General features: G+C 23.1%; 2 protein-coding genes across 3 annotated transcripts; both read right to left on the reverse strand.

The window, feature by feature from the left end:
* Positions 1–5665: 5665 nt before the first annotated feature.
* Positions 5666–10389, reverse strand: LOC727598 (probable cytochrome P450 6a13). Of its 2 annotated transcripts, XM_026444747.1 has the most exons (7): positions 10185–10389; positions 9695–9761; positions 7901–8248; positions 7164–7689; positions 6605–6826; positions 6206–6457; positions 5666–6072 (listed from the first exon to the last, which is right to left on the reverse strand). In XM_026444747.1, the coding sequence occupies exons 3-7, from the start codon at positions 8231–8233 to the stop codon at positions 5906–5908; spliced, it is 1500 nt and encodes a 499-aa protein (XP_026300532.1). In that variant the 5' UTR covers positions 8234–8248; positions 9695–9761; positions 10185–10389; the 3' UTR covers positions 5666–5905. The 2 variants fall into 2 exon arrangements, with proteins under 2 accessions (XP_026300532.1, XP_026300533.1); XM_026444748.1 differs by lacking the exon at positions 10185–10389 and having other exon boundaries at positions 7901–8244; positions 9695–9717.
* A 507-nt stretch (positions 10390–10896) lies between these two features.
* Positions 10897–14262, reverse strand: LOC726690 (probable cytochrome P450 6a14). The gene is made up of 6 exons (XM_026444749.1): positions 14126–14262; positions 12996–13343; positions 12326–12851; positions 11742–11963; positions 11311–11562; positions 10897–11134 (listed from the first exon to the last, which is right to left on the reverse strand). Exons 2-6 carry the CDS (start codon positions 13326–13328, stop codon positions 10971–10973), a joined length of 1497 nt encoding a protein of 498 aa, XP_026300534.1. The 5' UTR covers positions 13329–13343; positions 14126–14262; the 3' UTR covers positions 10897–10970.
* Between the last annotated feature and the right edge of the window lie 1845 nt (positions 14263–16107).

Genomic DNA, 16107 nt, shown 5'->3' on the forward strand with positions numbered 1-16107 from the left:
GAAGTGGAGCTAGCTCAACTTCTTTTTTTTTTGCTAAAAATATTTATGTTTTATCGATTTGTTGAAATGCCGTTAATAAATGCATTTTTTGCAACATTTTTCTAAATAATAATTACTATTTTTACATTTATTTACGCAATTAATTAAATCATGACATCGAACTTGTTATCGCTAATTTTTTCACAAATGTCAATTACATGCTTTCTAATCTGAGAGATTTCTGACTTCAAGAAAAATGTGCGTAATTTCATACAAGTTTCGATAAAACTTCCGATGAATTTCATGAAATTTTTATAAAAATAGTTTTTAGAAAAATATTCGAACATATAATAATGCATGCTTAAGTTTAAAAAGATATTTTACAGATATGTATAATTTGTTCAATTAATTTCATATGATGAAATAATATTAAAAATTAAACATAACATTACAGCAAATTTTTCGTTTTTACAAAAATTTTTCAAACATTTAATAAATTTATGGTAAAAACAAAAAAAAAAATAATGCATTCCATATTTTATTTCTAATTTTAAACAAATTCATTATTTTTGTTTAATGCATATTGTTATTTTTTTTATTCATTCAGTGGTTTAATCTTTCATACAATAATAATGGAAAATTCATGATCTTAATGTAATAATTTCTAATATTTTTATTAATTAAAAATACATTTTTCTTATACTTTTTAAATAATAAATAATAATAAATAAATGATAATTAATAGATTTTTCATTTTTTTTTTGAGTATTTACATACATTATTATAAAAATATGCATTATAATAATTTATTATATGAATTTTATTAGATGAATCTACTCTCCAATGAAGAAAAAATGCAATGTGCAATTACATGGTGTCTCATTATAAAAAATATTAATAATGACTGACATGATGACATCACGAACTAAATTTATTAACAATTTCAAAGTTTATTGGCCTTAATGTAAACAGGCTCCGCTGATAAACAGGGATTCGACATAATAAGGAAATATGTTATAAAAATAATATGGAAACTTGTTGAATCTTCCAAGAAAACAATAGATAATATATTATGATATATCATGAATGAAACCAAAGTTTGTAATAATTATTTGCATTAAATAACCAAGAAAGATATAAATATACGTATTTCACATAATTATCATATTTTACAATTTTCCTCATCGCATATCGTGGATATATAGGAGAAAAATTCAATGGTGTAATCAATTTATTTTTAAAATAATTTCAAATACAGATTAACATGTTAATAACTGATTAACATGTTATCAAAATGATCTCTCTTTATACTATATTTGAACATCTGTGATAACATATTGAATAAATAGAGTTAGTCATAATAAAATAACTATAATTATATAATAATTGTTGATAATTTATCAACATCAATCAATATTTGATAGATTAATGCGAAATGTCAAACTTTTTTTCTTAAATCTTGAATATTAATAAAAACAAATATATTTTAGTATTAAAATGTGATATTAAGCTTTTAAACGTCATTTTGCTCAAACGTCATTTTGCTCAAACGTCATATGATAAAATGCAAAAATATGAATTGCACGCGCCAATTGCAAATGTGTTCCTTACATCACGAAAATTTTATTATATCGTCTATTATATTATTTATTATCAATAGAAATTACAAAAGGAAATATCATATGTATAATAAAATTAAAAATTAGAATTTAAAATATAAATTTTTTTGTTACTCACCTCTTATTATTTATTATTTAATATAATTGCGATTGAATCTTAAAAAAAATAATTCCCTATAAATTTTGCTGATCCCAAAAAGAGAAATATTTTTCAAAATAACAAAAGTAAAAATGTAATTTTTTCACATGAATTATTCTTCCCTCTAAATTCCATGTTCAATGTAATATAATTTAATTTATCTATCATTGATTAATTACGTGAATTCTTTAAATCTTTTTTCATTTTTAAAAATACATAACAGAAATAAATTACAAAATGATCGCTTATGATGATTTATTAACAACGAATTAATTAACAAGAATCTTGTATCTATCCTTTCTTGTTTAAAAAAAAAATTGACTTTACTATAAATAATTCTGTAAAAATAGTATATTCAATTTATGAAAGCGATATCAAATTAGAAAAATATATATATTTTTTTTCCCTCGATAATTTGGATAATCTAAATAAAAATATATACATATAATGTATACAGAAAAATGTATATGTAATAATACATAATCGATACAATTTCTTGATTCATCGCTAAATGATAAATGAATTATTAAATATCGAGAGATCTCAATCGAATCAAATTTTCAGAAATATAAAGATCATGATGAATCATATATACATTAATTCTAAACGTATTCGAAAATTGATTTTCTTTTCATTTTATTGATGAATATTTTGTTCTTGTTTCTGATAAAAAGGTAAATTAAATAACATATTTTTCAACAACAGCACATGATGTTGAATTACATTAATTTCGTTGTATAATAATTTTTGCGAAATTTAAAGGAAAGAAAATTAGCACAATTACTATTTAAAAACAGTCTTATATCGAATTTACATCGCTCATATTTTTTTTTATAAAATAGTTGTGCATGCGATACAACGAAAAAGAAATTAGTTTCGATAATCTATCGTATCACATGCATTGTGATAAATTTTGATAAATTTTTATTCATTTTAATAAGTACTTATCAATCGACTTAATGATCAATTAAGTTAGATTTAATTACTTTTTACTTTTTGTGAAATGAAAATCATAATCTTTCAAAATACTTTGTACAAAGTATTCCAAGTATCTTTTTAATATTTTAATAGAATAATAAAAATTCGATTTCCCATTGTGTTTGACGCTATGTTCTCATTTAATTCATTTTCAATATTCTTGAATATTCATTGAATATTCTAATTCACATCTAAAAAGCATTGCTTATATTTATTGATGAATGATGTTTGACGCTATGTTCTCACTTAATTCATTTTCAATATTCTTGAATATTCATTGAATATTCTAATTCACACCTAAAAAGCATTGTTTATATTTATTGATGAATAACGATTATTTTCGAAGAGAAGAAAATAAGGAAATTGGTCATAAAAGTGTCTGTCAAATCAAAGATAAATAATTCAATTGTATTAATTATAAAATCAAACCATTCTAATTTCTGATATTTTATTTATATTTTTCCTTCTCGTTATTCTTATAAAATATCCCACAAAATTTATCAAGTTTAACAAATACCAATTTTACTATAAACTTATCTTTGTCCCAAAAAATTTTATCAATTTTATCTTTTGATAAAGTCAGCCCTAAAATATTCTTTTTTTCTCGTAATTCGTGACAATTGATGAAAAATGTAGATAAGAATTTCTTGTTGGCCGCGTTATAACCCAACAATTTTAGGCGTATTACATTTTCTAAACTCGTGGCCAAACCTTGTTTATCGACTTGGATTGTTTTTTTCATTTAAATTCATTAAATTCATGATATATGTATATTTTTTTATCATTTAAATTCATTAAAAGTATTAATTGTAACATTGGCTCATTTCCAATCATATCCATCGTTTATGAATTTTGCCCCTATTTTCTCGCGAATATAAATGAGCTCTTTCTTTTCGACTTTTTTGTTTACTTTTTTTTTTTGAACATTCAAGAATTTCATAATATCTTTTAATCTTTCGGATGAGAATAATGTGAGATTTGTTGCATCTTATTGATTCCAAATCGAGGAGATGCATCGATGTTTGTTTCTGTTTGTTTCATCTGTGTGGCAAATACAATTTGTATTGTTATAATAGAATAATTTATGAACAGATAGTATACGTGTTATCTTTATTACAGCAAAGCTTACATTTATAATGTAGGATTATGAACGTATTTTTTTGTTCTACTATGTTCTTGGTCGCGAAATGGTCGTAAAGGCTTTTAATGAAAATATTATCAATTTTTGGATTTTTTACAATCAGAATAGGTGATTTTCTCTCTTTCCTATTGTCGACTTGTTTAATAATAATAATATTAAACATAATATAAATATAATAATATTAATAAACGTAAATCGTAAAGCTTCTTTAGATATAATGACAATTAAAATTTTTCCAAGAGCAAGTAAAGGAGAATATCGATTTCTGTCCAGCAATTGCAAAATTTTTCCAAAAATTGAAGTACAGGTAATGATAAAAATACCAACGCAACGACGCTTCATAGAATTTCAAAATAGTCCAACATTATTAATAATTGATATATGGGGAGAGAAAGTTCTGGAATGAATAAAAATTGTGTTACATTATATTTTTCTCATTGATATTCAATGTATGTTAAATTTTTAATTTTGAAAACCAAAGTTTGATTTCGCAAAAATAATGTTATTGGAAATGATTTATTACGTTCTTATGTTGTTAAAGTTAAAGGAATATTAAAATTAAAAATAAAAGAATCTGTGATTATATGCATTATGATGAATGAAAACAAAAATCCAAAGTGTCAAATATACAATTTTTTATTATTGAATTGAGATAGCTGAAAAATTTCACGATATTCGCGCGAAATTTCATATAATGTCCTCATAACGTATTTCGTAATAATATTTACATATTCTTGTTTTGTAAAAAAATAAAAAAGATGTAATTGTAGAATGGTCATATGACACTCGTTATCAAGAAATTGACATCATTGTTATCAAGAAAACGCATATCGAGAGTATGAATTTTCGGAAATATTATTCTAAATTTTTACGCATAACATTCTATCTTCTTTTGATTATTTGCACATTTCAAATATCTACTGAAGTAACGTTATTGATAAGTCTATCTTAAGAATAGAAAAAATATTTATCCTATCTTTTTTTATTTTTATTTTATAACCTAATAAAATATACACTCATGTGTGTGTGTGTGTGTGTGTGTGATATAATAAATAATTACAAAAATAAATATGATTTGATAAATAGATTACGTAACATTTGAACTAGATATGTTTATCTTTATTATATATTTATTATTACATGATATATGTATATTTTTTTTATCATTTAAATTCATTAAATTCATAATACATGTATATTTTTTTATCATTCAAATTCATTAAAAGTATTAATTATGAATTAATAAATTAAATTCATATCATATTTATATATATATATATATATATATATATATATATATATATATATATATATATATATTTTCTCGTTTTTGTTTTGCATTGCTCAATACAAATTTACTAGCTTTTAGCAATATTTAACTTTTTATTTTAAAAGTCAATATATTAAAAAAATTATAAAAGTTAATAAAAAAGTACAAATTAATTTAAAATTCTAAAAAGTAGTTACATTTATATATTTATTGCTCAATGAAATAATTGTGTTTTACGTTACATTCAACTTACGTGAAATATTATCTCATATATATCTTATTTTATATAAAAATTTAAAAAAAAAAAACTTTACTATTCTTATATAACTGTGTTATAATTTGTTATCGAAATTTGTATCGAAATCATATAAGGCATTACATATCAATATATAATATTATTAACGTATCTTTTTTTCTATATTCATATGTATAATATATATAAAATTGTAATATTATTTATACAAGTTTACCAATAATTAGTATATTATATTATAATTATTAATATTACATAATTTATGTGATAATTATACGAAATAGAGTTATAACAATTTATATATTTCTATTTATTTTTCGAAAAAGATTTTTTTCTAAGAACTTTCCAGCAAATACAAAACGAGATGAAAAATACATTTAAACAGTTAAACATTCGTCTTAATATTAATTATTGCGAATTAAGATCTCCCAATTAGATTGTAAAAATCCCAATTAGATTGTTTTTTCTTGAACATTTTTTTTAAAAAATATCTTCTTCTTAAGATAAATATGAAAAATGTTAATAATTAAACTTTCGTTATTCCCAACTCTACTTTTCCTCCTTTCGGTATCATCAAGATATTTCGCGGTTCCGATTTATACGGTATCAAAGTCTTGGCGCAAACTTCAACTTTGTTGTCACGCAGAATCGTGATAAGACCCACTTTGCTTTGATAATGAGCAAAACGAGCACCTGAAAACAATTTTAAAACAATGCATTTAATTTGCATATATATATATAAATATTATGATATGGAGATACATGATCAACAAATGATTAGTAAAAAAATAAGAAAATTATGCACGATTTGTATTAAAAAACGTACCGATGCAATTTCTTGGCCCATCGCCAAATGGCAAATAAGTCATGGGATGCCTACTGGCGAAAGCATCATCCTCGAATCTTTCAGGATCGAATACTTCAGGTTCCGGATAAATATTTGGATCGTGTTGAATTCCATATACTGGTATCCATATCCTCGTCCCTTTCGATATTTTAATTTTAGTGTCTTTAAACGTATAATTTTCTGTCGCTTGTCTGCTCAGTGCAGCCAATACTGGATACTTTCTCAATGTTTCTGTTAGGATATTAATATTTGTTTATTGTTAATAATAACTTCATCTATAATATCAAATATATGATGAACAATTTACTTATTATTATTTTCTATTTTAACCAGATTATATTGAAAATTAATCTCAATACAATTTATTTATTTACACACCTTTAAACACCTTGTCCAAATATTTCATTTCTTTCACGTCTGTGTATGACAATGCCCCGCCATTATTCTCGTAAACTTCTTTTATCTCTTTCCGTAATTTATCTTGCATTTCCGGATTTTGAGCTAACTCGTAGAGAGCATTTGAAATCGTTGTCGAAGATGTTTCGAATCCAGCGAGGAAGAAGACGAGCGCTTGCGAAGTGAGAAGCGCATCGGTTAATTCTAATAAAATATTTGATTTTATTTTACAAATTTATAATTAATATTACATATCAATATAATTGCATATATATATATATATATATATATATATATATATATATATATATTATTTATTGCATATTTTTCAAATCGATTATAAATATTGGAAGATTTAAAGTCGTAATAAAATTTGAATAATCAAGAATTCAACGACAGATGTTTGTTCCAACGAAACGTTTTAAATAAATAAATATTCATTCGTTACGTTCATCTTTATTTTTAAGTAATGTTAATTTTTCTCATATTAATAATGGAATTTTGTACTTTCAACATTTCTCCCTCCACATTTTTCACTTACCGATATTTTCCAATTTTTCCGGATGTTCCTTTAGTTCTTTCAACGTGTTGACAAAATCTGGCCTGTACACGTTATTCTCCTGTCTGTATTTGATCGAGTCACGGATCAGATTTATAAAGAAGTTGTTAACCTCGTGCGATTGTAAGTAACCGCCAATTATATCGAACAAGAATGGCATATACAGCCTGGTGAAATCTCTGGCCAATTTTTTGAAGCTGAATTTTCCAAGTTGTTCCCCCATCCGACGAAACTCGCTCCCTTCGGGCGAAAGAGAATTCATGCACACCCCGAACGCGCAACTGCCAATCACGTCGGTCGTGAATTTTGCAGCCATGTCACGGCAGTCCACCGGTTCCCCGCTATTCCTTACTTTTTCTACGAATTCTTCTAAATTTTTCGCGCAATCCAGTATAAGGGGGAACATATCCTTTAATTTGCCTGATGTGAACACTGGAGACAGCTTCATTCTCAACGGTCGCCACGTTTTAGATTTCAACGAGAAGAGAGTTTGAAATATTGGTTCTACCTTTAAATTAAATTATATTGTTTTTTTTATCTTTCTTTTAAATTTTATTTTATTTTAAATTATTTTATGCCGTTAAATTTTTTTTTATCTCGAGCGATAATTTACAAAGTGAAAAAATTGAATCGATATCAAAGCATATCATAATTTTCTTCATACATGTCTTATGATGAATATAAAAATATGTAATAATAAATAATAAAATTATAAATACCTTGGGATTTACATGAATTCCTCGATCCGGGAATACGCTGAAATCTCTGATGAGAACATCCTTGATCATTTCCAAGTCGTTAATAACAAGAATAGGAGTTCTTCCTTGAAATATTCCAAAAACTAACTCGTTCTTGTACTCTTGATACAATTGTTTCGTTTTCTCGGCCAGTGATATTTTCTTGAGGATTACTTCTTGGAAATTGCCAAAAAAGATCGTAGGTTTTGGTCCAGGTATGCCACGATTTTTCCACGTGTCAAAGGTTAAAGTGAGATAATAATAAATCGCGAACAGTAACGCTCCAATGACGCAAAGAAGTTGAAAATAATCCATGTTGCATCAAGCTTTTTAAATAAATATAATAATAAAATAAATTATATAAAGATCAATTAAGTCAAATCTTAATTCTTGTGATTGAGAAACTGATAGTTAATATCTTTTTCAATTTTTTCTTTTTCAATAAATGCTGATGGCAGATGCTGATTTGTAAAGAATAATAAATAATGCGTAGATGCATAAAATATTTATAATACATACGTTCAATTAAAATTACACTCGACGTTCATTGAAATAAAAAGAAACAAACGTATTATTCGATTAATTTTTCGAAAAATTTTTGTTAAATTAAATAATTAATTAAATAAATAACTATGCTATCTCAGGATAAAAATAAAATCACAAGTAATTGTTACAGTTTCTTTAAATAGATGTTTTAAGATCCTTTCACGATGAAATATAAAACAATTCTGCTGAGTTGCTAATTTCCATGATAAAATAAAATACTCATTCAGTTATATCATCAACTTTGTTGATTTCTTTTTAATCCCCACTTACAGATGTATTGCATGACAAATCAAATATTGATATTTACTTCATTTAACAAGATAACAGGGAGATAGGTGTTAAATTATTAAACAAATATATCAATAAATAAAACTTTTTTATAAATTGATATAATAATGTAGAATCTGTACAAAATTCTTTACATAATGATGGCTTTTTCATTGTAGAAAATTTCTTTGCTTCATATGAGATCAATATTTTTTGAAAAAATTTACACGAGAGAGTTAAAAAGAGAGAGGAATAAATTTATGATTCGATATAGTATTCTTTGTTTTTTTTATAACATTTTTTTATTTATTCTTTAATTTCTACGTATTTTATTTCTTATATATATTCTTATTTTATTTCTTATATATTTCTTATATATATTTCTTATAGTCTCGCTGTAAAGAATATTTTTATATGTCAATTATATTTTCAGTTCAATATTAGTATAACTATTATTTATCTTTCAAAAATGAAAAAAAAAAAATATTCTACACTGATAGAAAATAAAATCACTTTTTTTTAAATAAAAGTAAAAAATTTTTTTTATAAATTTTTTACAATGTATTTTTGTAACTATATATTATTTTCAGTCATATTCGTTAAAAAATAAACAAACTGAATTTTAATTATATTCATAAAGAGTAAGTATGTAATTGTTAGTAATATAAAGTATGTAATTTTGTTAAACTAACTTAAATAAGAAATAGAACTCATAAATTTATAATATCATATTAATTTAACTTTGCTAAATAAATATTAGTTTGGTTATATAAATAAACGTAAGATAAACTACGCAAAAAATTTATTTAACTAGATCTTAATTTATCAATTATGTTAAATCGAATCAATTAATAAATAAGTTAACGATATTATTTATAGATTAGTATTAATGATTTATAATCTTCATAATCTTCATCTTAACGTAAAATTGAATGTAATGATAGGAAGAAGAAAGATATTTACCATTAACTTGTCAGAAGATTATACGTCTGTAGTCTGATTGTCTGATGTAGACATTCCTGATATAAAACTGGAAAAAAGATGTAAGATTAAGAAATACAGATTTGATTGATTGCAATCTTTCCACATATTTTTTCACATATAGTTAATTCATACATATATTCAACTAAATGTTCGCATAAAGGAGATTATAATTATTTTATTAGTTATTAGAGATTCCTTCTTCGTGATCATTTAGAAATTTTAAAAACTTTTAAATAAAGATGAAAATAATAAAAATCTCATCTTCTTTTGTTTGTTTTTTTTTCATAGTAAATATTAACCTTTATTATATTTATGAATTATTTCATAATACAAAAATTTTAAATATATTATAGAACATTAAAAAAAAAATACAACAAATATTACAAATAATATTAAAATACATAAACAAATAAAAAGTAAAAAAATACAACACACAACATAGACACTATTTTATAAATATTTAACTTACTATAATATCTACTATATCCCTATCTCAAAATAATTTATACTAGATTTTATGACTAGCATTAAGATTATTATATAAAAATTCAGACAAGTTACTACTTGCGAGAAGACATTCGTGTTTTCGTCCCTCTAGTGGCGAAGACAGAAAGGACGAGACTATACTATAATATAATACGAACTATAATATAATTGATATGTTCATTCATATTGTATCTATATAATATAATATAATTGACATACTTGGCGTAAGTATAACATTATTTTTTAGTATTTAATTATTCTTTTAATGTTATATTATATATATCATTATATAAATACAAAAATAATTGAAAGTGGAACTGAAAAGATAAAAGTAAGGATAAAGAAATAAAGAAAATTAAGAAACACAAAATTAATTAAAATATAAAATATTCAAATATACATAAAATAATATTCGAAAATAAGCATAATTATAGCTTTTCCAATTATTTTTATAAATTAATGACTAATTTTTATCGACATTATTTTTTTATTAAAATGATAAATTATTATAAATCGATCATATATTATATCATATATAATATTAATTAAAAATTAAAATTTTATATAACAAAAATAAAAAATACTTTTAAAAAAGTTGAAAAATAATAAAAATTATATTTATAAATAATAATTTAATACTTGAATTAATAATAATTAATATTTGAAATGTATTTATTATAGTTTGAAGTTGAGATCAAATATTAGTTATTATTAGTTAATTAAAAATATGAATATTATTATACAATAATAATTATTTTTTATATTAACATTAAATCTTAGTTATTTTTAAGTGCACTCCTCCTTTTAGCGCCAATAAAAAGCTGCGTTCATCAGCTTTGAAGGGAATCGTAGTTTTTTCACAAACATTAACTTTATGATTGCGAAGAATTGTTATAAGTCCAACCTTACTTTGATAATGCGCAAAACGAGCACCTGAAAAAAATAATTACGAAAATTAAAATTAAAATTTATAAAAAAACTGCATTGAAAATGCATTTAATTTTCATATAAATATTACAAATTATGTATCATCTGACGACATGTGTGATCAGTTATAATAAAAAATAAAAAAATTATGCACGATTCAATAAATAGATTAAAAAATGTACCGATGCAATTTCTTGGCCCATCGCCAAATGGCAAATAACTCATGGGATGTCTACTGGCGAAAGCATCATCCTCGAATCTTTCGGGATCGAATACTTCAGGTTTCGGATAAATATTTGGATCATGTTGAATACCATACACTGGCACCCATACCTTTGTGCCCTTTGGTATTGTAATTTTAGTACCTTTAAATGTATAATTTTCCATCGCTTTTCTGGATAATGTCGACAATATTGGATACTTCCTTAAGGTTTCTATGAAGAAAAAGCTAAATTAAATAATTATAAATATTATATTAATATTTATTCGATTCAAATTGATTTCGAATATACTTATACAAAATATACAAATAATTTTTTAATTTAATTCGAATAAAATTTAATTTTTAAAATTTTTTTTAAGTCTTTTCCTTTCAGACAGATTTAATAGATACCTTTAAACACCTTATCCAAATATTTCATTTCTTTGATATCTGTATAAGTCAATATTCCCTTATTTTTCTCGTGCATTTTTCTAATTTCTTCCCGTAATTTATCTTGTATTTCTTGATTTTGAGCTAATTCATAAAGACCAAATGCTATCGTTGATGAAGAAGTTTCAAATCCGGCAATGAAGAAGACGACTGCTTGCGCAGTTAACAAAGTATCTGTTAATTCTGTAAAAATATATAATAAAATGTTGATATTGTAAACTTTTTGCCAGTCGCTATTAAATTTTTTGATATAATAATAAATAATTATTTTCATTATTGTTAATCAATTTTGATATTTCCACATATGCACAATAATTATTTAGAAATTAGAATGTGTGATGGAATTTGTTTTAAGAATCGATATCGATAATATTACGATATACTGTACAAATTATTCTGTATTATATAAAACAAAGGCAATCACAAAAGTTGATATACGAAAATATCAATTTTACATATCAGTTTTTTATTTCTAGAAAAGTTTTTTATTTCGATTCTTCAAAGATTCTTCTTTGACGAATTTGTATTAACGCATACATACTTACCAATATTGTCCATTTTTTCTGGATGTTCTTTCAGTTGCATGAGCATATTGATAAAATCTGATCGAACTATATCGTTATCCTTTCTATATTTCATTGTGTCACTGACTAAATTTATAAAAAATTCATCGACGTCTTTCATTGTAAATATATTACCGATTACTTCATACAAAGATGGAAAAAATACTTTACAAGTATTTCCGATCATCAATTTCAAACTAGGTGAAAAAATCTTCTTGCCCATTCTACGAAATTCACTATCCTCCTCCAAAAGGGAATTTGTGTTGATCCCAAAAGCGCAGCTACCAATAACGTCGGTCGTAAATTTTGCAGCTAAATCACGGCATTCCACCATTTCGTTCTTCTTTATCACTTCATCTAAATATTTCTCTAAATTTCCCGCGCTTTCCACTATAAGGGAGAACATCTCTTTCAGTTTTCCGGATGTGAATATCGGCGAAAGTTTCATTCGCATTGGTCGCCATCTTTCAGCCTCCAACAAGAAGAGATGTTGCGTCAATGGTTCTATCTATTTACAAAAAAAAAATTAACATAAAATTTAGGTATATTTACGCTAAATTATTTAAAAAAAAATCTTTTTTTATAGTTGTGAAAGTCAAACTTAAATTTTTTTGGGGATATAAAGATTCTATGAATTAAAATTTTGAAGTACCTTCGGAAAAGTATGAAATCCTCGATCCACAAATATTGAAAAATCTCTGATGAGAACATCTTTGATCATATCTAAATCGTTAATGACAAGAACCGGAATTGTTCCCTCGTATATACCAAAAACTGATTCATGTTTGTAATCGTCGTACCATTTTTTAACAGTTTCAGATATTGATCTTTTTTTCACTATGGAATTCCCAAAATTGCCAAAAAATACTATAGGTTTTGGTCCAGATATGCCACGATCTTTCCAAAAAGCATATTTTGATGAATAATAATAGTAAATCATGAGAATCACAATGCTTATGGCGCAGAGAATTTGAAAGTAATCCATGTTATATCAATTTTTCTATATTTCAATAACAAAAAAAATCAATTAATGCAGTAATTTTTAATAATATACGCAATATTACGTAATAGCTTAAATATGCAGTGGATCATTGCAAACATATAAATAAAAAATTTAAAAAAAAATTAAAATTAATATTATTTTAATATTTATTCAAAAGAAGAAAAATTATTTTTTATTTCAATATTGATTTATTTATTTATGAGTATATTTATTTATTTAATGAATATTTAAGAGATATAAATAATTGCAATAAAAAAAATTTTAATTCTAAAATTTTAAGAATTAAATACAATTGATTTCACGTATATTTTAAATAATTTTGATATGATATCATACATTGACATTTTGATATCTAATCTCATTGAGATGACTTCTTAATAAAATTTTATTTCATTTATATCATCATTCATTTACATGATGAAAAAGATTAAAAATTATTTTATTTCATTGTATTATTTTATTTATTGTATTTTTAAAAATTTTAAAATTGTGCAGAATTAATTTAAAATTGAATAAATGATATGACAATAATAATGAAATAAATATATATTATTTGAAAATTATTATAAAAAAATATAGATCATATTCATATTTAAAAATTTCTACAATTTATTATTTATAATTATCACTATGAACTACCTTAATGTTTATACATAATTTCATTAACTTAAAAATTTTGCATCATTTTTTCTTTGAATTTCTCAATTAATCTATATCAACAATTAATAATGATACAATCATAAAAGTAGTTCTTTATCTAGAATTCAAAATATACTCACTTGAACAGATATTTATATCAAAAAAGAAATTTTAAAGAATGAGATTTATCTGAGATGTCTTTCACGACTGAACGTCAGATAGTGACTAATATTAAGTTTTCTTCCAATTGGTTATATCAGTGTGAGTCTAATTATATATAGTGTCCTTGATGGAGCGACGATGACAGCGACCTCTACTTTCAATAAAATTCTGAATTCTAGATAAGTATAATATGCATATATATACTTTTTATTTTACTTTTTAAACAATTTAAAATGAATTAAATTATAATTATATATAATTTATATAATTAATATAATTATTATTATATCGATATTACTTTCGTTTGTATCCACAAAAGATGAATCTGTAAAGTAATGCTTACATGAAAACATATACGTGTATATATATCTGTTACGTATCTTTTCTGTAGCGAATAATTATTCTATAAATTCAAGAAAAGAAAATAAAACAAAAATGTAATATCAGCATTCAACGATGCGCATATATTAATATTAATGAATTCAATGAATTCAATTTGCGGAGAATAAATTTTGTTTATCATTCATATAATAATTATGTTTTATGATAATTCATTGTTTACGAGAAGTTGAATAAAAATTGCTGCGTAATAATTGCTGTATAATTGAGTGGTCTTCTCGACATGATGTTAATAATCATTGTCCATGACTTGTATAATTATTATCTATCTCATACAAGTATCAGTAATTTTTCTAATGCTATAATGCATTGAGAACATAAATACGTATGTCTATAATTTTAGAAAATTTCTGAACTCGATAAAATTAGTATGTATATTTTTCTGATAGTGTGATTCAAAATGTTTTTAAAATCCTTGCATTCCTTTTCTTATATTTCTTATATTTCTTCGACCTTTCGAGATTTTAGAATTAGATATAGAATTTTTTTTTATTAAAACAATAAAAATATTTTTAAATATCTTTTCTGTAATGACACATTGACAAATTTCTGTTTTTGACGATATGTATTCTTAATATTTTTTAATTATATTTAATCATCAATCGATAATATGATAAGTTTCCGATAAAAATTTATTTTATCGAATTTTATTTTATCCCCAGATTATAAATTTTTATTTATTTTTTTTTCAATAATAAATTTATTGTTAGAATAAAGTATCTAAAGCATAAAAAAATTAGTTTAAATTTAATTAAAAAAATTTAATTCAAATAAAAAATATATAATTTACAAACAGTTTTGTAGATATATTTATCGAAGATATACTTATGAATATATTACATAAAAATGAACTGTGATATTATTCAATAATATAATAATATTTACATCGAAAAACAAAAAGAATAAAAAAATTTTGTTAATTTCTTTAAATTCTGTCTATTTATACATGTAATAATCAATTATATTTTAATTAGTCCTGTAAATTATCATTATATTATTTAAAAATAATTTCATCAAAATCAAATTAAAATCATATTTTATTCTAAATGATTTATTAGAAATGTGATTTATTATTTTCTTTTTTTTTATGAAAATTTTTAATTGTTTTTAATTTTTCAAATTAAATAAGTCATTAGATTTATATATATATTTTTTATCGTAATTATATTCTAAATATTGGATAGTTGCGATATATCAGTAAAAATCTTAAGATATATCATATTTCATAAATATGTTATTATTTACATTGAGAAATGCACACTTTGCTTCGTAAATTTATATCTTATTTATAATCTTATGTGATATATTATGTTATTATTATTTAAGCATTTAGGCTATGAAGAGAATAATTATATTATACGTCTGTATAGATTATACGTCTATACTCTACATTCCTGGATTTATATCCAGTTTTATAACTGGGAAGAAGATGTAATTAAGAAATACAGATTTGTTTGATTGCAGTCTTTCCTCAAATTTTTTTAGACATACTTAATTCATACATATATTCAACTAAATATTCGCGTAAAGAAGATTATAATTATTTTATTAGTTATTATTA

Source organism: Apis mellifera, linkage group LG13 (genome assembly GCF_003254395.2).
Source record: "Apis mellifera strain DH4 linkage group LG13, Amel_HAv3.1, whole genome shotgun sequence".
NCBI classification, from domain to species: Eukaryota; Metazoa; Arthropoda; class Insecta; order Hymenoptera; family Apidae; genus Apis; species Apis mellifera.